This window comes from Lethenteron reissneri, chromosome 44 (genome assembly GCF_015708825.2).
Source record: "Lethenteron reissneri isolate LAM-NWPU_2019-01 chromosome 44, ASM1570882v1, whole genome shotgun sequence".
NCBI lineage: Eukaryota > Metazoa > Chordata > Hyperoartia > Petromyzontiformes > Petromyzontidae > Lethenteron > Lethenteron reissneri.
In genome coordinates, this window is record NC_083822.1 from 527,456 (window position 1) to 549,134 (window position 21,679).

Here is a 21,679-nt window from a genome sequence, read left to right on the forward strand (position 1 = left end):
TGAGTTCCAACTACACCCTGGCATGTGGGTTCCTACTACACCCTGGCGTGTGAGTTCCAACTACACCCTGGCATGTGGGTTCCTACTACACCCTGGCATGTGGGTTCCAACTACACCCTGGCGTGTGAGTTCCAACTACACCCTGGCATGTGGGTTCCTACTACACCCTGGCGTGTGAGTTCCAACTACACCCTGGCATGTGGGTTCCTACTACACCCTGGCGTGTGAGTTCCAACTACACCCTGGCATGTGGGTTCCTACTACACCCTGGCGTGTGAGTTCCAACTACACCCTGGCATGTGGGTTCCTACTACACCCTGGCGTGTGAGTTCCAACTACACCCTGGCATGTGGGTTCCTACTACACCCTGGCGTGTGGGTTCCTACTACACCCTGGCGTGTGAGTTCCAACTACACCCTGGCATGTGGGTTCCTACTACACCCTGGCATGTGGGTTCCTACTACACCCTGGCATGTGGGTTCCAACTACACCCTGGCGTGTGAGTTCCAACTACACCCTGGCATGTGGGTTCCTACTACACCCTGGCGTGTGAGTTCCAACTACACCCTGGCATGTGGGTTCCTACTACACCCTGGCGTGTGAGTTCCAACTACACCCTGGCATGTGGGTTCCTACTACACCCTGGCATGTGGGTTCCAACTACACCCTGGCATGTGGGTTCCAACTACACCCTGGCATGTGAATGTAATATAAGACACCTGCAGCTTGCAAGCGTTGACTTTGAATGTTTCTGCAAAGGTAAAGAAGTCATCAGAGCATGTGCTGTTGGTTGCACACACCGCGCCATTGCTTCCTTCCATTTGCCAGAACCCTCAATGTCTATGCCTGCTATCTGTTGGTCATTTTCCTTTGTGTCAACCCTGGGGTGCTACTTCCAGTGATTGAAAAAAGCAGCAGCCAACAGAGACAAGGGGCTGCTAAAATTGGTAACACTTTGGCAAATGAAAAACATTGGCCTCGAGTTACCCAATAAGGGTGCAATGGTTTCGAGATGTTGACTACCTCGCCTGATATACAGAAGGTTGTGGGTTCGATCCCGACCCTGACGCCTGTATATTTGTAGTTTGCATGTCTCTCTCCCATGGTCGCATGGAATTTTCTTCGGGTCCTCCATTTTTTCCCTCCACATTTATTAATATGCGTTTATAGTATTTGGGCTTGACTTAAAGCTTTTGTGACTGCAGGAATTCATATTCTTTGGCTCTTTTGGTAAAGCCACGTAGATAAAAAAAATAATACAAATAATAACAATAACACGACGTTTCGATCTGATGACGATTGCTTGTGTTGCGATCAAAACGTCGTATTGTTATTTTATTTTTATAATTTTTTCTATTTACGTGGATATACCGAAGACCCAAAGAATATGAATAGTATTTGGGCTGCTATACATTTCCACATAAGCCACTTTGTTGAGCTATCATTTGTGATAGTCAGGTCGCTTCTGAAAAAGAGCCACATAGCTCAGTGGACCTTACCTGGTAAAATGAAAATCGTTAGTTTTTTCTTTTCCAATTGAACCTTATGGCAGGACCCCGGGGTCCTGAATAAACGGAAATCAAAATCGTAATTTATTTTTGGCGACTTCGTCCCACCGTCCGACCGCGCACATAAATGCTGCAACCCACCTGGCATGGATCATTCTGTTGTCATGTCGTCCAAGCGCAGCGAGGACGAATGCGCAGAAGAAACAAAACTTAAACTTTGATTAGCGCATCGTCTCGAGCTCGTCGAGAGGAATAGTGCCGCATCGTTCGCCTTCAACAGATTTAAAATGACTTGGCAACGCAGTTTATGCGAGAGCCGGGGGCTTATGGGACCCCGTGGTCCCCGCCATAAGGTTCAATTGGTGCAGCCAATAATGTTTTACAGTGGTTGACACGTAATTTGTGTGTCCTTTTCTTTACAGCAGTCCTCATGTGGCCACATGCCATAGGAAGTGAAGTTGCATTCTGTAGGGTTCCCCACTCCTTGCCTTAAACCCTATAGCCTTAACCCCGAATCCTCACAGGAAAACTGAAAAACTTTTGCATACCTTAATCCTCGATTATCCACGTGCGGTTTTTCTTGATTTGTGGATTAACTGCGCACCTAAGATTTTGGCATAAATTAATAACTCATGGATTTTGCCTTTAGCCCAAATTAATGATTTAAAAACAGTTATCCATTGATATTATTGGATATATTTATTACAAGTCACGTGCTTAAACCGAACAAATATGTTGCTCCAGGTTGATTCGAAATCCACGTGATCGTCTCTAAAGTACAGTAGTTGCATATCTTTACAACAGTGGGTGGAGTTTGAATGATGTTGATTGGCGTGGCTCTGCTGCTGTCCACTTAGTGGGCGGAGTAATCTGTGCGGAAGCAATGAAGTGTTATCACTGAGCACGCGCATCATCGATCGGTTGATTCTTTACTACAAATTGTTATTTCGTAAACAAACTCATCTTTCTTAACTTAAACATAAGTTATATCTATATTCGTGCTTTTTGGCATGGAGATGTGGGGAAATTTTATATTTTTTATATTGCCCGCCATTTTGAATTATCCGCGGCTATCCTCCCCGTCATTAGCACAGATAATAGATAGTCTACTGTACTTTATTAGCTGAATTCCAAACAAAATCCTGAATGAATAACAATCAGGTCTTTGATTGAAACTTAAAACTTGCAAGGACAGTAATTCCAAACTCGAGTTTCACCCCCTTAATCTGCAATGATGACGAGGCGTCGCCACTTTAAAATGGGAAAATGCCGACACTGTCTTTGCACGTCAGGTGCTGTCGTAGCACTTTGTCCATGCCTTTGTTGAGATTTTAAAGTTATCCGTTTCCCAGTGGAGCCTGGGGCACCAAACAGCCGCCCCTACCTGCTGGTGTGCGGACACGTCTTCTGTGGAGCATGCTTGCAGGACAAAGGCACACACGCAGGCTGCGAGTTTGCATGCCCCACCTGCAAGGTACAGCTATTACAATTGTACGGCCACGTATGTATGGTTGTGTGCACGCGTGTGTTCGAGTGTATGTACTGGTGTGTCCGTGTACATCTGCCTGCATGTGTATGATAGCAGTGGTCTACAAAATTTTTTTTTTTTCTGGCCTGGACTTTTGCAGCTGTTTTAGACTAATTTCAGGGTGCTGATTCCAAATCTGATCTCAGATTTGCTCTATCACGTCTCATTTTTATGCTATCGGCATACCCCATTTTCATTGATTTTACCCAAAATTAACTCTGTCACTTATGATTGCAAGTTGTTGCGAGTCAGTGACTGCTTTAGTGTTAAAATATGGTGCTGTATTTTTAGGATAGTGTGTTTATAATATCATTTTATGTAGATATCCACATTTATTTAATATTTTTATTCCGCCGTTTTTATTGAAAATGCAATATTTGATATCTCAAAAATCTGATGTGATAGACAAAAACTGATGCCAGATTTGGAATCAGCACCCCAAAATTACATTACAACCGTTGGAATACCTTATGCCAGAAAAAGTGTGTTGACCAATGTAGTGTAGTGGTTAGTGTGCTGCGCTACGAACCCGGCGAGCCGAGTTCGATTTCCGCTCACGGACGCCAACACCAGTGACGATTATCTAAACTGGTCCTGGGCCTCCCCTAGGTTGACTCAGCCTCAAATGAGTACCTGGCGCAGTGTGTAAACACCCCACTAGGGAGACAAAGGCGGCCGAGCGTGATGTTAGTTACCCACCCACCCCCTCATATGCTGTACCGGCATTCATAGATGCTATTTGTTAAAAGCACTTGCCCCAAACAGTTTCTTAAGGCTCAATGGGGGATCTTTGTCTTTTGTACGCCTCTGCTAGTTTCGTGTGAAGCCCCCAGTGGCGTCACTGGGCACTTCTGCAGTGGAAAAAACAACCTGCAAATATGAGCCAAAGAGACTGACTAACTCTGTGTGTCCCCAATTACATACATCCAGATTAATTTGTTTACGGTGAAAACTAAGTTTTGCGGGAATGGACAAATAGCTTTGGCAAGTGACCGGAATGGATGGATGCGAGTCAACTAGATAAGATGGCGTTTGCGTCTGTCTGTCTGATTCGCAGCGACGAGTTTTATTCACTTGATACCATGCTTGCAATAGTTTCCTTGTATTTGGCAAGCAATCGGAGAGGGAGAAACGGTGACACCATCTCTTTGTACGCTCTCACTTTTAGAAGGGTCTACTGCTTGACATTGTAATGTTAAACTACCAAGCTATCAGTTTAAGACGTAGCAGGCTATCGCGACAAATATTATCCATAATCGAGGTTTTTGGGTTAGATGGCGTAAATAGAAATGTGTCACGTAAACAAAACATGCCAATTAGGGACTAGTACAGCACACCAGTGTGTTGGAGAGTAAAGGTGTATTAAAATACAGGAAAATCTGTTGTTATCTGGCACACTACCATCTGGAATGCTCTTAACTAGCTAGCATCTGTTGTAGACGGCAATGCGAATCTTCCTTCACGTACAGACAGTCCCCGGGTTGCGGAAGACCCGACTTATGAAAATCCGACCTTATGGAAATGCTTCAATAAATCATGTAACAAACAAAATTCAATATGCAAACATGAATGCACTGTATACTATTTACAGTGTAGTTTTACATTCCGTTATGTGTTTAGTGGTGTTATAAGTTTGTTTTGGTGTTATAAGTGTGTAGTTATAAGTGTGACTCTTGAGTGAAGTGGGTGTGCGTCATGTGCTGCCTTAACCCAATGTTGTCTCACTGTACTGTACTACTGTACACTGTGCTTCTCTACAATAAACTTAGAGAATGCTCTACAACTGACTGGTGAGTACCTCTGTAAAAAGCAGATATTATTTCTTACATCATAGTTAAAATGTAGGCTTAGTTTCTTTCTTTAAAAGTTGTATGCACTTGTAAAATGTTGTGAACCATAAGTATAACCAGATATCATGGATTCCGGATACTGATATTTTCCTGTAGACAGCTGCGTCAACTACACCACTGCCGATTAAACCACTAACTTTAAATGTGGGCCCATTTTGGATGACTGTGGAGTTTCTCCACCATTGGCTAAGAACTGGCAGTAGAGGGAGGGTGGTGAGCATTATCCCGTACTCAGATACCGCACTCGCTTGAAAACAAGTCAGAGGTTTACATTTTTTAAAAAGAAGTTGAGAGAGCCGGGAGAGCTGCGCACATCTCGGATTAGTTGAGAAAAGAACGCTCATAAGTTGTTTTCATAATGGTGTTGGTCTGGTATTGCACTGCTGATTGCCACCCCCCACCCCATGTGGTGCAGATGGTGACCAGGATTCCTGGAGCCGGTGGCTTGTCTCAGCTGCCCCTGGATTACTATTCACTTGGAGTTGTGGCCGCATACAACTACTTGTGCGGTGGTGTCCCACGGTAAAAAATAATTAAAAAAACTGGTTCAACTGGCCAAACGACCCCGATGTAGCAGCACCCACCTGAAAAACAAGTCTTGAGGATTTGCGAGCTAAAGGAAAAGAGGATAGTTCCTCACTTGCACAGCATCTTCAGATGCTGTCGCTGGTCGATGTTTTGATGTTGTGGCAAGTGGCATAAGAAATAGGGCCACATTCCCATCCTCCAGAACCTATCGTATTCCCAAAACACCTCACTTTCTCCCTGACTCTTTTGATTTCTGAAAGAGCCATGCCACTTTTTCTGAGCCATTTAACCTTTTAACAATTCAACCACTAAAAACTTGGTGATTTTTGTGTACCGACGCTACAGATTAATAAAAAAAATAAAAGTGGTTTACACTTGCTAAGTGGTGGTAATTTCAGGTTCTAGTGTAATCTGATCCTTCTAAGTCCTTAACATTTTAATATTCTTTGTGTCTTTCGGTAAAGTCACGTAGATAGATTTTCTTTGAACCTATCTACGCGACTTTACCGAAAGACCCAAAGAATATGAATTCCTGCAGTCACGAAACCCTTATCATTTGCCTGGGAAGTTTTGGATCACACGGAATCATCAGGATGGGAATATGAAAGGATGGGAATTAATCATCAGGATAGGAATGCTGCCATTGTTTTGTGCGTAGAACCGTCATTGAGCAGACGGGAGTGACCCAGTTACTCTGTTTTCGTATATTTTCTGTTACTTTCAACCGAGTTAATATCAAGTAAGTCTACAACAAGAGGAGATTAATTCTGAGTGAAAGGAGAATTGAATATCTCGGAGTGTGTGGCAATGTACATGTTAACGTTTCTGTGCAGTGGCTGGCACAGAGTGACGTTTTTATTATAAATGTGCTCATATATAAAATACAGAGGCGTACTGTGCGCACGCGCGCTCGTGACCCTCTGGAGTTGTTGCGCCCACCACGTCTCCTCCCTTTGTGCCACTCGCCGTTTCCGGCCCCCACCCCCACGCCTCTCAGGTCTAAACAAAACCTTGGAGGGAGCCAAGGGAAGTTGCGCCAGCCCTTGCTCACGGATGGAGGAGCTCTCATGGAGACCCGTGGGATTCCGGACGATGTCCACTTGAATCTGACCAGTACGCGTAGTGGGGGAAGGGAAGTGACACGTCGCCACGTTTGACGTCCAGAGTTGTCAATGCACGTCTATATAGATGTGGTCGAATGAAAAATACATGGGAAGCTTTTTTACGTGTTTTATTCTGATTTTGTCTTGCAAAACAATTCAATCTCTACTTGATTTTGTTATGGCTAGTACGGTTACCATTGTAACCCCACCAAATCATGCATAGCTGCTTCACTCATAATTCTAAAAACCTAAATTTCATAAAAGGCTCTGACAATACAGTAGAACATTGATTATAATCGATAATCGATGTTCTACTGTTGTATTGTCGCCGCTGCTGTTGTTCTTGTTGGCTGCGTTTCAGCTGGAAAGGAGAGGCGCTGTGCAGAATGCGATCGGCAGAAAGCCATCCTGTCCTGCAAGCACTGCCAAGAGGACTTTTGCGACTCTTGCTTTAAGAAGGTAATCGCTGTGTAATTATGAAATGTGCTTTATTCGCGTCGGCTTTTGCTACCAATATCTGAAAAAAACAAAAAACCTCTTATGGATCAAATGTACTGGGTGCACTTATTGCCTCTCGGAGCAATCTACTTGGGTATAAATGCTCCAGAGTGAGTGTGCCTAACACCTCATTTGCACTATAAATCCCCCTCATACGCATGTTTTGTCATGTCAAATCCAAAAACCTGATTTTCTCTCACTTCTAAAGAGCATCATACACACTTTTAAAACAAACACTGGCCACTACTTGTACAACAATCAAAATATTGTGAAGGCACACGTGACATCCCGATGGAATACAGTACAAGGTGCCATCCACTGTTTTTGTATTTTATTCAATTGTGGCAAACATTGCACAAGGCTTGTTGAAAATCGGACCACCTTCACAGACGAGAAACAGCCAAAGTTTTCTGTCGCCTGATGAGGCTGGTTGTAATTACTGGCGAAAACGTTATGGTTACTCGAATTGTAAATGTCGTTAAACCCGCCACCACCACGCGACAGCCAATTAGTAAGGTTTGTCACGTAAACAAAACGTGCCAATTAGTTACTAGTTCAGCACACCGGTTTTGTGTTGGAGAGTAAACCCACTACAACATTTACGAGTCGAGTACCGTGACGTTTCACCGGTAATTACAACAACCAGCCTCATTAGCGAGTGGTGGCGAGTTTAACGAAACGTTTATATTCATGCAATCTAAGCCTAGAAAAATCCTCAAGGATAATATTGGTTGTAAAAGCCTCCTAGGATGTGTTAAACTTGTGGCAGCATATTTAGATGCTGTACAAGTTAAAATTGTGTTGTGTATGTAGGTGTCTGTCCTAAGCCGTTTGTTCTTAAAGTGATCTGCTCCCGCTTGGTAAATTTCCGAAGTCTACGTTGTCAACCAGAATGTTTCTGCTCGCTAATTCTGACCGATTTCCATTGGCTTCCCAAGTTGCTCTCACCAGGGTTAGGAGGAAATGTAAACTACCTCTCCTGATATACAGAAGGTTGTTGGTTCGTTTGCATGTTCTCCCCGTGGTCGCAAGGATTTTTCTCCGGTTTTTCCCTCCATCAACCTCACACGTCTACAGTATTTGGCTGCTGCTATGCATTTTCACATGATAAGCCGTTTCGTTCCACTATTATTTGTGATAGCCAGGTCGCTTCTGAAAAAGAGCTACGTAGCCCTAATCATCCTTGCTTTTGTCGCTTCTCAACTTGATAACTGCAGCTCTCACCGTTTCCGTGAACAAGACCACATTGTCGCAAGACGCCAAACTCTCTGGACTCTCGTCACCGTGGGCTCTGCTTTAGCCGCAGGAGGCTCACTTCACAGTAGAAACTGCGCGAGACTGCCAAGCTCATGCATAAGCCTGAGATTGCATGAAGTTAAATTATTTGATAACAATTTAATAAAACTGGGAATGAAAATGAAACAGTAAGGTTTAATTGGCGGTGAATGTTTTGTAGGAATTGACAGTCACGGTGTGTACCTGCATGTATGTGGTGTTTGTGTTACTGTGTACCTGTGTTGTGCGGAGCATCCACATAGGCGGTTAGCGCGCTGCGCTACGTACCCGGCAACTTGAGTTGGATTTCTACTCACGGTCACCACCAGTGACGATTATCTGAACCGGTCCTGGGCCTCCCCTAGGTCTATTCAGCCTCAAATGAGTACCCAGTGCGGTGTGTAAACATCACCACTCGGGAGACAAAGGTGGTCGGGCATGGTGCTGGCCACCCACCCCCTTCGTGTGCTGTGCTTGCCTTCATAGGCGCTTGCTACAATAGCACTTGCCCCAACAGTGTTGAGGCTACACGGGGGAATTTTGCCTTTGTTACTGTGTATCTGTATTAGGAACTGATTTTGTTGGGAAGCCAAGTCCTTCAGATTGGGTGGCTACTTTTGTTTACCCGTGTAGCCTGTGTGTGGCACTTGTGTACCTGCATAGAGAGTGACGATGTGAAGGCTGGTCTGCTAGTATAGTATTGGGTTTGTGCACGCGCGTGTGATCCGTTTCAGGTTCACGAAAATGCGAAAGTGCTGAAAAACCACAAAGCGAACAAAATTGATCCCAGTGACTGGTAAGTGGTGGCTAGGAGATGTTAACTACCTCGCCTGATATACAGGAGGTTGTGGGTTCGATCCTGACGCCTTCATATTTGGAGTTTGCATGTTCTCCCCGTGATCACGTGGATTTTTCTCTGGGTCTTCCGGTTTTTCCTTCCACATTTAGAATCAACGTCGCGTATCTAAAGTGTAAAAGAGCTGCATAGCCCAGTGGGCCCTACCTGGTTAAATAAAATAAAACACATTTTAAATTGCTGCAGCTAAAATGTTTTGCAGTGATTGACACCCTGATACTTCACGGCAGTCGTCATGTGGCCACATTCCCATAGAAAGTGAACTTGCGGGGCTGTCGGGTTCCCTACCCCTTCCTTGCCTTGAACGCTATAACCTTAACCCCTTAAATCTCACACCAAAACTTAAAAACTTGCATACCTAAACACAGTAGACCCTCGATTATTCACAAGCGGTGTATCTGATTTGAAGATTAACCGTGCACCTGAGATTTTGATATAAAATAATAATGCATAGATTTTTTCCTTTAGCACAAATTTTAACCAAAAAACTCTTGTACCTTGTTATTCTTGTAAATGTTTAATACAAGGCATGTGCTTAACCGAACAAATATGTGCTCTGGTTAATCCGAAATCTACGTGATCGCCTCTACAGTACAGTAGTTGGAGATCTTTACAACATTGGGTGGAGTTTGATTGATGTTGATTGGCGAGGCGCTGCTGCTGTCTACTTAGTGGGCCGAGTCTTCTGTGCTGGAGCAGGAAAGTGTTATCATTGAGCACGCGCATCATTGATCAGTTGATTGTTAGTATTCATTCTAAATATAAACGGTAACAATCAAAATCATCAGTTGTGGTTCTTTTGAGTGATTTATCCCATCATTTATTTCATGAGTTTGAATTTAGTTAATACCCAAATCAGTGTTTTTTTGGCATAGAGATCCGTGGAAAATTGATTTTTTTTTTTTTTTATTATGCGCGATTTATTTAATTATCTGCAGCCGTCTTCCCCGCCATTATCGCGGATAATCGAGAGCCTACTATCGTCATGTAATGTAGGGGTTGGGCAGTGGCACGTTGGACACTTTTTCAGTGTTTCATATGGGGCCATCCAAGCATCCATACTAAATGGACGGCTCCTAGAAAGGGCTTTGAGGTCCGCTCTTGGGTGATGGTTGCTCTTGACTCCACCAGGGCCCTGGGTGTTATCCGATTGCAGCGGTCGCACCCATGAAGCATTTGAAACTAACGATTGAAACTTTTTTTTTAAGGCCCCTCTGAGCTATACGTTATTTTTCAGAAGCGTTTTTAGATTATTAATTTGGGCGTAAGGGAAAATGTGCAAGTTATTAATTTATGTCAAAATCTCAAGTGTGCGCGTTTAATCCACAAATTGGATAAACTGCACGCGGTAATCAAGAATCCACTGTACTTCTTGGAGCACCTCAGTCGTGGTCGCGACGTGCTCGACACTTTTAGCTGCCCCCTTCAAAAGAGGCACGGCCGTGTTTTTCGTGGACAATGTGACATTTTTACTAATTATAGTTTTTAAAAGCTGGATAAAGAAAACTTGGAACGGAAGATCTTGTGATTGCTGGCTCATTGCTCCGGCTTGTCCCTTCGTCTCCACTTATTGGCCGCGTGCCGGTGGGAACGTGACCTGTTCGTGATCTGTGCGTCGATGCAAATGCTTGTTATCTATGGCTGTTTATATTTCTGGCAGCCAAAAAAAACTAAAAACAATGACGGATTATTTATTCGCAATAAAGAGTGTTTTAGTGCAGCATTTTAAGGTTGACAGTGTTGATCGATTTTTGACGTGGCTATTTCCACAGTGAGAATTGTGAGGTGCACGGTAAGCTGTACGCATACTGCTGCGAGCTTGGTGACTGTGGTGGCGGTGGCAGCGGCGTCGCGTGTGCCGATTGCATCGTGGACTCTAAGCACAGCGACCACGACCATACTCTGCTCGATGCCAAGGTGAACCACCACCGACGTTCGCCTGCGTTTGAGACGTCGATCGCGAGGTCAATTAAGTGCATCACGTGGATGTAATGTCGCTCATCTGGTGCTTTTGTTAATTTTAGCAATATTGGCATTAAAATATGAAGACAAAAATGTACGAATGTGGGCAAAACATTAAAATAGAAAGAAAAAGCCCGCATTATCATAATCTAAATTGTATTAAAGTATAACACGTAGGCTTTCGCCACCAATATTATCCATAATAACTAATTGGGTGTGTCGGGTGGTGACGGGTTAAACGACGTCTTTTTATTTGCGTGATCTAACCCAAAAAACCCTCTCATGTAATAAAGTACATGGATTAACCTAAGTGCAATCTTTAATCGCAACATATTCCTGAAAACGCGTTTCTCACACCTTGAGCCACGTTTCCAAAGACGACCGTGTCATTGCTGCCAATTGCAGAAGGAAGAGCTGAGCATGCAGCTTCCCAAGGCCATCGTGGCGGGCCAGGCGAGGGTCTTAAAACTGAAGGAGGCGCTGCGAGTGAGTGGTCGCTGGCTGCAGCGATGCTGTATCATGGTCATTGTCGTTATCGTCCTCACCGTTGTCGTCATCATCCTCATTGGTGTCATCCTCAGGCATTGTCCTCATCGTTGTTGTCGTCCTCGTTATCCTCGTCATCGTCGTTATTGTTCTCGTTGTTGTCATCGTCTTCATCGTTGTCATCATCGTCGTTGTCGCCGTCATCAAAGTCATTGTCCTCATTGTCATTGTCGTCATCGTTCTCAACAACCGTGATCTATCCACAGCTGGTTTACTGCCCAGCAGTCGTTTTTGAGATGGAATACTCTGCTTGTGTTTTTTAAAGTGACAAATTACCTTTGGCTGGCCACGACTAATCAGAACACTCGATCTATATCTAAACGTTTGCACGAACCCATTGTAAAGTAACAGAGCATTTTAAAAATTTGATGCAGCAACGATCTCATTATTTTGTGCGGATTTAATGGTGTAGATGATTAAAGTGCGGAAATGGGTTTTAATTGATGTGTGTGAAAAGGCTGAATTGCACGCCTTTAAGTGTGGTGCATTGTCAGGCACTGCTATCATGGCTTTTATCCAAACGTTGATCGTCCTGGTGTATCACCCGAGCTGAAGGTGTCTTTGGCTATGAAAATGGCTGGTGTAATTGTGGCTTCCCCGACAGGAGTTTGAGAAGCTGCAGTCTGAGCTGCAGCTGCAGCTTCACACAGTGGTGTGCAGCATCCATGGGAGCATCCACTCGCTGTGCTCCATGGTGCAGGCCCGGTGAGTTCCACATTCCACGTGCACACTTGTACACTCCGTGCCATCGCATTAATGCACAAACATAAGAATAAAACATTCTAAACTTTACTCCAGTGACCCGGGGCTGCTGCGGGGTCCACTTTCTGCCCTGCTTCCTCCCTCCCCCTTCTCTCTCCCCCCCTGCAGCCGACCTCTCCAGTGCTGCCGCGGTGGCCCACTTTACTCCAGTGACCCTGGTGCTGCTGCGGGGTCCACTTTCTGCCCCGCCTCCTCCCCCCCCCTTTTCTCTCCCCTCCTGCTACCGAGGTCTATATAACCTCGTGCCACGGCAGATCTCTCGCCTATTTCAGCTGTTTTTTCTCGCTGTGGTTGTCCCACCTCATGACGATTGCTTGTGTTGCAATCGAAACGTCGTGATCTATTTTCGACCTACGTGGCTTTACCGAAAGAATCAAAGAGTATGGATTACTGTAGTCACGAATGCTTCAAATCAAGATTGAATCGCCTCTACGGGAAGGGTTTCCACACAACTATTAGATCTTTTAACAGACTGCGAGACAAGAAGGCTCACCTGATCAAGTCTCTCACCTTTCTGAAGAGATGCCGCGACACCAAGGTAATACCGATCGCCTTTACACTCACATCTACTGCTGTCACTTCTCCTAACTCTAAACGGATCTTGTTTAGAGCTAGTCTAGCTCTAATCTCAGAGAGAATAAGATTGCTCTGATTTTAACTTGATAATTTAGACAAGATTATCTTACGATAACACTTAGAATTAACAGATAAAATGTCCACTTCTGATTGGGACCATGTAGATAGCATGAATCCAGAGCCACACGCTAAAAAGTTAGATGTTAACAAGATTGTCATCAATCATAGTAACATCCCAATTTACGACAGCCTAAAATATGTACTAGCTTGAAGGGTTGAATTTCGCAGTCACACCTAAACACATCCCAGTGGATGATATCATTGCCCAGGTCGACGTAGCCCTCAAAGGCTTGGGACACATCCCGGCAGACGTTACTAGATCTGAAATCGCTGCTATCCTCAAACGCTAAGAACTCCATTAGCAACATCAGCAAGGACGGGCGTTTTAAACTCTCAATTAAAAACCAGAGTTGATGTAGTCATCCTCTCAGCCGACAAGGGCAATACCACTGTCATCATGGACAAAACCACTTACAACTACAAAATTCAGGACCTTCTTAATGATGGCAGCTATACCAAAATCCACAGAGATCCCACCAACCGCTTGGCTACGAAAACCAACAATATCACCAATTCGACTTCTCTTATCGATTCGAACAAGCAGCACTCTCTAAAACCTTCGGCTGCTAGACCACCCAGATTTTATGGCCTTCCAAAGATCTACAAAAAAGGTACTCCGCTCCATCCTATCGTCTCCACCATTAACTCACCCACCTACAAACTGGCCCGATTTCTGTCTGAGACCCTGCTTCCTTTCACGGGCAAGACCACCTCAGCTGTACTTAATTCAGCTCACTTGGTTTTTCTAATCAAGGACATCTCACTGTATCCAGATTATTTACTTCTCAGTTTCAATGTAGTCTCCCTGTTCACCAAGGTACCTGTACCTGATACCATTTCAATCATTGAAGATTGGTCCAACAGGGACTGAATCCAGATGTACCAACTTTGGTAAGACACTGCCTTGCCAACACTTGCTTCACCTGGAATGGTACATTCTACAAACAAAATGAGGGTACCCCAATGTGTTCTCCCTTTTCGCCAGTGGTAGCGAATGTTTTCATGCAGAAATTTGAGACGGATGCCATCCCAGACAATCCACCCTACGTCCTTCCTTGTGGAAGAGATACGTAGATAACACGTTCGTCATTTGGCCATATGGCCTGCCAGCACTGAACCAATTTCTCAACCATGCTAATCCCTCACATTAACATAGCCACTTCCGTGCCCTCGTTTAGGAGGCCGCTCTTCTATCTTACAGTTACATGCTAATTTCTCACGTTAACATCACTAGCCCCGGCCACTTTATAACCCTTGAGCTACACCCATTTCAAACCTCTTTAAAAGTCTGCCTCAGCAGCAGACTATGCTTTACCACCTGATGATGGATGCTTGTGTTGCGCCCGAAACGTTGTGATTTATTTTATTTTATACCTACGTGACTTTACCGAAAGAACCAAAAAGTATATCAATTCCATACACCCATCTATCAAATTCACCATGGAAATGGAAAAGGATGGCAAGCTACCATTCCTGGATGTTTTGATCGAGAAGAGACCTGATGGCTCGTTGGGACACTGTCTACAGGAAAGCCACCCACACGGATGCCTGACTCCCACCACCATCCAACCCAGAAGAATTCCTTCATCAAAACACTACACCATAGGGCAACCATCATCAACTAGCCAGTGAGCTGGAGCACGTACACCATGCCCTCAGGATGAACGGATATTCTGACCATACAATCCGCAATCCTGTCTCTCCAGCCATGGGGAGACAACCATCTGAGGATCTAACCAATACCATCACTTGGCCATACATAGCAGGGGCCACCGAAAATATTTCCAAAATTTTAAACGAACACAATATCCAGGTTCGTTTCAACATAGTACACAAAATCCGTGATTTGATCCCATCTGTAAAAGACGTGATTCCTGATATGCAATACCCGGGTGTCTACAAACTGAGTTGTGGTTGCGGCAGCAGTTACATTGGGGAAACGAAACGACATGTCTCGGACCGCGTTCGCGAACACAAGGCAGATCTGAAACATGGTAGGACCAATACCTCTGCCGTTGCTGATCATTGTTTTAACGCAGTGGGCTCACACGAAATTGACTTTTTCAAGACGAATGTACTCTGCAAACCCGCCGGCTATTATCAGAGATTTATACTCTTTGGTTCTTTCGGTAAAGTCACATAGGTATAAAATCACGACGTTTCGATTGCAACACAAGCAATCATCAGGTGGGAAAACCACAGCAAGAAATGTTTTTGCTGAAGTGGAAATAAAAACAATTCTTGCTGTGGTTTTCCCACCTGATGATTGCTTGTGTTGCAATCGAAACGTCATGATTTAATTCCTGCAGTCACGAAAACTTCAAATCTATCAGAGATTTTTTCATGAAGCCATCCAGATATATAAACACACAGCTTCAACCGAGAAGATGGGTACAAACTGAGCAATCATTGGAAGGATGTTATAAACCAGGTAAAGTACTAACTGACTGTTTCCAACCTACCTGCCTATGTCAGCTGTTATTTCCGACTGTGTCTTTCTCTCTCTCTGTGCATCTTTCTCCGATCTCTACTCCAGTGACCCGGGTGCTGCTGCGGGGTCCACTTTCTGCCCCGCCTCCTCCCCCCCCCTTCTCTCTCCCCCCCCTACTGCCGAGGTCTATATAACCTCGTGCCACGGCAGATCTCTTGCCTACTTCAGCAGTTTTTTCTTGCTGTGGTTGTCCCCACCTGATGACGATTGCTTGTGTTGCGATCGAAACGCCGTGACTTTACCGAAATAACCAAAGAGTAATGAGAATAAAACAAACGTATGCTACCTATAGTTACGTGATGCAGATCAATTGCATTTTACTATTTACTTATTATGTAAGACGTACGTTTTCAAACCCAATATTTAAATTCAGAATATTTTTTTGGTTTGGGCCACGTTACCAAGCATCTGACCAAATCAGTGACATTGAAATCCTCTACTGCCCCCAGTACTGCCAAATAAATGAACTCGTCAACACGTACAAGCGGTTGACCGCCCATACTTATTGCTCCACCTCAGCAGTAAGTGGAAGATAAATCCTCGCAACAATCCTGAATTGTACTTCTACCTGGATTTTATCCTCTCGATGTTTCTTGTTGTTACCGATGCAACTTTAAAAAAAAATTAAATTGGTTGTGGGAATTGTTTTAACGCTTCTTTATTAGTTTTTGGTTTAGTTGTACATCAAAATGCATTTTTGCAGCGTTGGTTGATAGCTCAGCCTTACAAGCAGCAAAATATATTGATAGTACTTTTTGGCGGTGGCCTTCAGAGCAGAGAAAATAAAGTTGACCTCACTGACTTCGAGTTTCACATTGTATTTTGCACCAGATAAAAAAAATTCACTCTATTTCTGCCCATGTTTGTATTAACACACATACACACTAGCCTTGGCCAATAATGGTTCCTGAGCCACTGTTGGATCCTCAGACTTGGTTTGTAGGTGGTTGATTTATAATACAATAACAAATAACTGTGGATTCATACAACGTTGCATCGATATTCTACCGCACCTCGGAGAGGCTGCTTACAAACTGGTGGGGCGTGTTTATTTTGTGGAGTGAAAAAAGGTAGTCATCTGTAGGCAGAGTGGAAGAGGCATTTATAGAGCCGCTAGACTTGTGTAGTGACACCCGACAGCAGTATTCTATAATAGGAGTCTTGATTTCTTCCAGCAGGAGACACGTGGGTTTTTAAGGATTCCCTTCACTCCCAACGTCGCCAACTCTCTCGCTTCCTCTTTATATATCTCTCAAGCCCATTTCCCGAAGGTTCCTTGATCCCTCCAGCCAATTACCTTCCACTTTTCCTCACGGATTCCGACTGTCGATCATCCTCCGTTTCCTGCTCTATTCCATGTTATATTTCACCTCCAAAGCTTCAATTCCCTGCCTCTAATCACTCCGCTTTCAGGCTCTTTAAGCACCAATCGTAGGGGCTTGTTTTACTTCCTGATTATTCATGTCATGCACACCGTGTCTATAACGTCGGGGTGAGTTTTTTCGGTTGTGGCTGAATCACTACGCTAGTAAGAACGGTCAACAGCACGGATGATGCCAGCGACGGTTCCCTGCAAGTAGCGATGCTCTGACTCCAGGCTGAGGGGGCCCCACGCCACTGGGCCCTGATCCCGGGAGACGCACACTGACGGTCTCGCCGAGTGAATGTGATGCGCGCACAAGGAGCGACAACGATAAGGTGGCACATCAGAGGTTGTGCTTCCACTAAAGCATTTCTCGCTGGAGTAGAACGGGCGTCGGGAGATGGTGGCAATGAGATCCACTCCACAATCGCGTTCACGCATTGCTCGAGACTGGGAATGCAAAGTTGCACTGCGCACACATGCTCCTGAGTTGAAGCGTTCCGCTTACCAGCTGGCATGCGTGCCAAGTCTGCTGCTACCAATAAGGGTGCCTGGAATAAATTTTGACTTAAAGCTTTCATGACTGCAGGAATTCATATTCTTTGGGTCTTTCGGTAAAGCCACATAGAAAAAAAAATCACGACGTTTCGATTGCAACACAAAAAATCGTCATCGGGTGAAAAAATATAGAGGGCGAGTTATATTTTTTCAGACCCAAAGAATATTGGAATAAATTTGTTTTCTTTCTGTGCTGCGCGAGTGTGCGCACCACCTCGTGTCATCGCACGTTTTAGCCGCGTGTTCACCCGAACGCAATTATGCGGAGGCGGTGTTCTTTGCTGCAGCGCTGGCCAAAACCATGACTTGCCAATTGCTTTTCTTTGTCTTGTGCAGGGGTGCAGAGCTGGTTTTTAAACTGAAGGACATGGAGGTTCTGCTCCACCCCATACTGACGAGAGGAACGAGCGTTCTTCACGAGTCGCTCTTGTCGAACTGCGTCACCCTCGACACTGCCTGCAGAATGGCTCGGGGCCAGCAGTTCTGTATGCGGGACGTGCAGAAGGCACGGACGTATTAATTTTCTGCGCGCATTCGGTTGCAATAAACATGTCTGTGCCGGCCACTACGATGGTGAATAACTGGTAGTTTGCATCTTCACTGTGATTGGTATCGTGTCAACGTGTTCCGTGCAGGTGGTAGACCAGCTCCTGACGATGGATGTCCCGGAGCTGTGTTCCATATTGCTGGAGGACTCGCTGGAGCTGCAGTGAGTACAGCTTTTAAGATGCGGCTGCTCGCAATGCGACCATTGAGTGTGCGGGGACTTACCTTCACGCACGCTTCCGAGGTCAAAAGGTCATAGTCAATGTTACACCACAGTAACCTCACCTGTGTTTCCTATTGCTGGCTCCTGTGTATTTTGTTCCAGTGTCAACACCTCACCTTGCTGCGTTCCTAGTCTGATAACCAACACCTCTGGGTGTTGCTCCATGTCCTGTCTAGGTCCACTGCTTGCCCCCCCACCCCTATCCAGCATACGTTTTGTTGTGCCTATTGCAACCTCTCTCTTTAGCTCAGATACTTCGATTAATAATATTCCCAATTTTCAAGTTTTTTTAAGTCTGTCATCACATTTCTATAATTCTCTTCATACACCTTCATGCCAGTATCAGAATTTTTCTTCTTCTATAATTGTGGAATGAGAGCACCATTGCCTGGATTATCAGGGGGGCATACAATTACCTTACAGCCCAGGCTTATCGATAGTGGGGTTTCTACCTAGGTGAAAGGTAAGAGGCGGGTCCACCAGGGAAGCCTCTGGGACATTTGGGAAGGTTCCAGGAGGGGCGTGGTGAGAGGCGAGGCTGAGCCCCGGGGAGGGGGATTTCAGCGGGGACCCCGAGCAACGCGAAGGGTCGGTGTCCGAAGTCTGAAGAGGAGCCCCGTTGCTGCTGCCCCGCCATCTCCATCGACCACGTGGAGGCTCGTCCTCCAGCCGCTCAGTTGCTCCCTGGCGCACCGTCAGCCAGCGGTGTCAGAGAGCGGTGAGCGCCACGTGGCGTGGGGCAGCGTAGCCACCCGAAGGTGGAGTCCGTAATAAGGAGACGGAGACTGGCTGTACCAAGCTTCATTTGAAATGAACATACAAAGTTACTTACCGTGTTGGAGACCACTCATTGCAATTGCTTTGATGAGGCAACTATTTGGTTGTGTTACCTCACGCATGATTCAAAGCTACGGTGAACATTTACCCCTTGATTTCTCACTCAAAGCATTTCTCCAGTCGCCACGCTTCTGCCTGCCTGCCTCTCTCCTGCCCGTAGTGAGGGGAGATATCGGCGTTGTGCCCATCCCCCTATCAAGGGGGATATTGGTGTTGTGTCGAGCCCCCTATCAAGGGGGATATTGGTGTTGTGTCGAGCCCCCTATCAGGGGGGATATTGGTGTTGTGTCGAGCCCCCTATCAGGGGGATATTGGTGTTGTGTCGAGCCCCCTATCAGGGGGGATATTGGTGTTGTGTCGAGCCCCCTATCAAGGGGGATATTGGTGTTGTGTCGAGCCCCCTATCAGGGGGATATTGGTGTTGTGTCGAGCCCCCTATCAGGGGGGATATTGGTGTTGTGTCGAGCCCCCTATCAGGGGGGATATTGGTGTTGTGTCGAGCCCCCTATCAAGGGGGATATTGGTGTTGTGTCGAGCCCCCTATCAAGGGGGATATTGGTGTTGTGTCGAGCCCCCTATCAAGGGGGATATTGGTGTTGTGTCGAGCCCCCTATCAAGGGGGATATTGGTGTTGTGTCGAGCCCCCTATCAGGGGGATATTGGTGTTGTGTCGAGCCCCCTATCAGGGGGGATATTGGTGTTGTGTCGAGCCCCCTATCAAGGGGGATATTGGTGTTGTGTCGAGCCCCCTATCAGGGGGGATATTGGTGTTGTGTCGAGCCCCCTATCAAGGGGGATATTGGTGTTGTGCCCAGCCCCCTATCAAAGGGGATATTGGTGTTGTGCCCAGCCCCCTATCAGGGGGGATATTGGTGTTGTGTCGAGCCCCCTATCAAGGGGGATATTGGTGTTGTGCCCAGCCCCATGGCGACTGCTCCCCACTCCACGCTGCGTCTGTATCGGCAGTGGGCAACCTGCAGCCCGTTGAGCCCCCTCGAAGGTCGCCTTGCTCTAAGTGTCTCTCGGGCGATTCATAGGGTCGTGAGGAGTGCACAAAGTACCATGTCAAGTCTGCGGCCCACTAAGGTTTCAGTTTCATTAGGTATAGCCCTGTGAGCCATGAGGCTCTTGACTCGGGTACAACCGCAACAAAAACATGAACAAAGAACATCTTAAAGCGACGACGCACAACAGGAACATCCAGGAAAAATCAGTAAAATCTTCCAGAAAAAAGCACCGTATATCAACGCTGGTGCAGGAGGACCGCTCACATAGCCCCACTAAGTTGCCCATTACCGGTCTACACCCTTTGCTCTTCTTCCAGACACTTGTTTACCCCGGACTCTCAGTGCCTGAGTCTGCGATGCTACAGACATGGCTGATGGGCCAAAATTATTTTTAAAGATTTTTTTTTCATGGTGAAAAAGCACTCGTATGAACGTCTTGTTATTTATTTACCCACAGTCCATCACGCAGGTGTATTCCAAACCTGGGTTTTGTTGCCGTGCTGCGTTGAATTGGTCCCCCGATTTTAACGGCTGGCTCTCCACTGTCACCACACGGCCTTTATGAGGACTACTTTGTGCCAATGAGGCTCGGTCTAAACCCGTCCAGAGCTCGGCCTGATTAAACAAACGCCTCTGGAAAGCGGTGGGTCCAGTAGGCGTCATCGGCTGATGGACCAAATGGGTAACCATCACGTGTTGAAATGCATCCTTGTCCTGATTATTTAAACAAAGAATTTAATAATACTTTAAGTAATACCGTTTAATAATACCTGATGGCATGGATAAAAAAAAACATTTTATGATCCAAGTGTCCAACGGTGGTGTTTATGAGCAGTGTGCAGATGTGGAATGGGGAGTTAAAGCCGTGTGCTCATGTGCAGGTGTGACCTGGACCCGACACAGCTGATGGGCCACATTAAGGAACTCGGCACGATTTTGTTCCCCACAAGGTAAGCCTGCTTCTTCGAAGACGGTTTTTCAAACTCTTGTTCCATCAGTCATTGTTATTATTTTCTCTTTTTTCACCATCCCTAATGCTGCAGGCGTTGACGTCACGCGACGTTGACTTGCGTCTGAGAACTTGCGCGGAAAGCAGCAGCGCTTTAAACCCGTGTTGGAGAGAACAGCCCCTCTTGAAAGATTTCTGAACACTTTCTGTTATATTCCATCATGCACCATGGGTCCCACACTATGTGGTGCTGCTTGCCCCTCTTCTCATGCCCTGCCATGGAGGAATTTTCCGGATACCCGTCAAATTCACCATTTCCGCCTCACTTTACCTAAACGTACGCTAATGTGGTGGGTAACTTCTCTTCCCCCTCTGTTGTTGCCAGGCTCCTGGAGTATGGCAAAAGCATGAGTGCGGCTGCTGGGTCAGACCGGTCTCCAGTAGGCGCCGTGCCTCTTTCGTCGATGAAGCAGCATCTGCAGCAGCAGCAGCAGCAGCAGGCTCACGGCAGCTGTGCCACAGCCAGAGGCCACGCAGAAAAGGGGCCAATCAGGCCTGGCCTAAAGCTCACCCTGAACCTGCAGGTCAATTAG

The 21,679-nt window shown here is 45.8% G+C and overlaps 1 protein-coding gene across 1 annotated transcript in view; it reads left to right on the plus strand.

Annotated features, from left to right (window-relative positions):
- The window catches only part of LOC133353436 (uncharacterized), a 34,901-nt gene extending 13,222 nt beyond the window's left edge, over window positions 1–21,679 (plus strand). Inside the window, exons 3-16 of the mRNA XM_061569699.1 lie at window positions 2,861–2,982; window positions 5,302–5,408; window positions 6,412–6,527; window positions 6,879–6,976; window positions 9,025–9,086; window positions 10,919–11,063; window positions 11,514–11,594; window positions 12,259–12,359; window positions 17,861–18,029; window positions 18,160–18,233; window positions 18,896–19,011; window positions 20,097–20,130; window positions 21,019–21,087; window positions 21,472–21,679. Of these exons, the coding sequence (XP_061425683.1) occupies window positions 2,861–2,982; window positions 5,302–5,408; window positions 6,412–6,527; window positions 6,879–6,976; window positions 9,025–9,086; window positions 10,919–11,063; window positions 11,514–11,594; window positions 12,259–12,359; window positions 17,861–18,029; window positions 18,160–18,233; window positions 18,896–19,011; window positions 20,097–20,130; window positions 21,019–21,087; window positions 21,472–21,679 (1,502 nt within the window). The remainder of the gene's footprint in view (window positions 1–2,860; window positions 2,983–5,301; window positions 5,409–6,411; window positions 6,528–6,878; window positions 6,977–9,024; window positions 9,087–10,918; window positions 11,064–11,513; window positions 11,595–12,258; window positions 12,360–17,860; window positions 18,030–18,159; window positions 18,234–18,895; window positions 19,012–20,096; window positions 20,131–21,018; window positions 21,088–21,471) is intronic.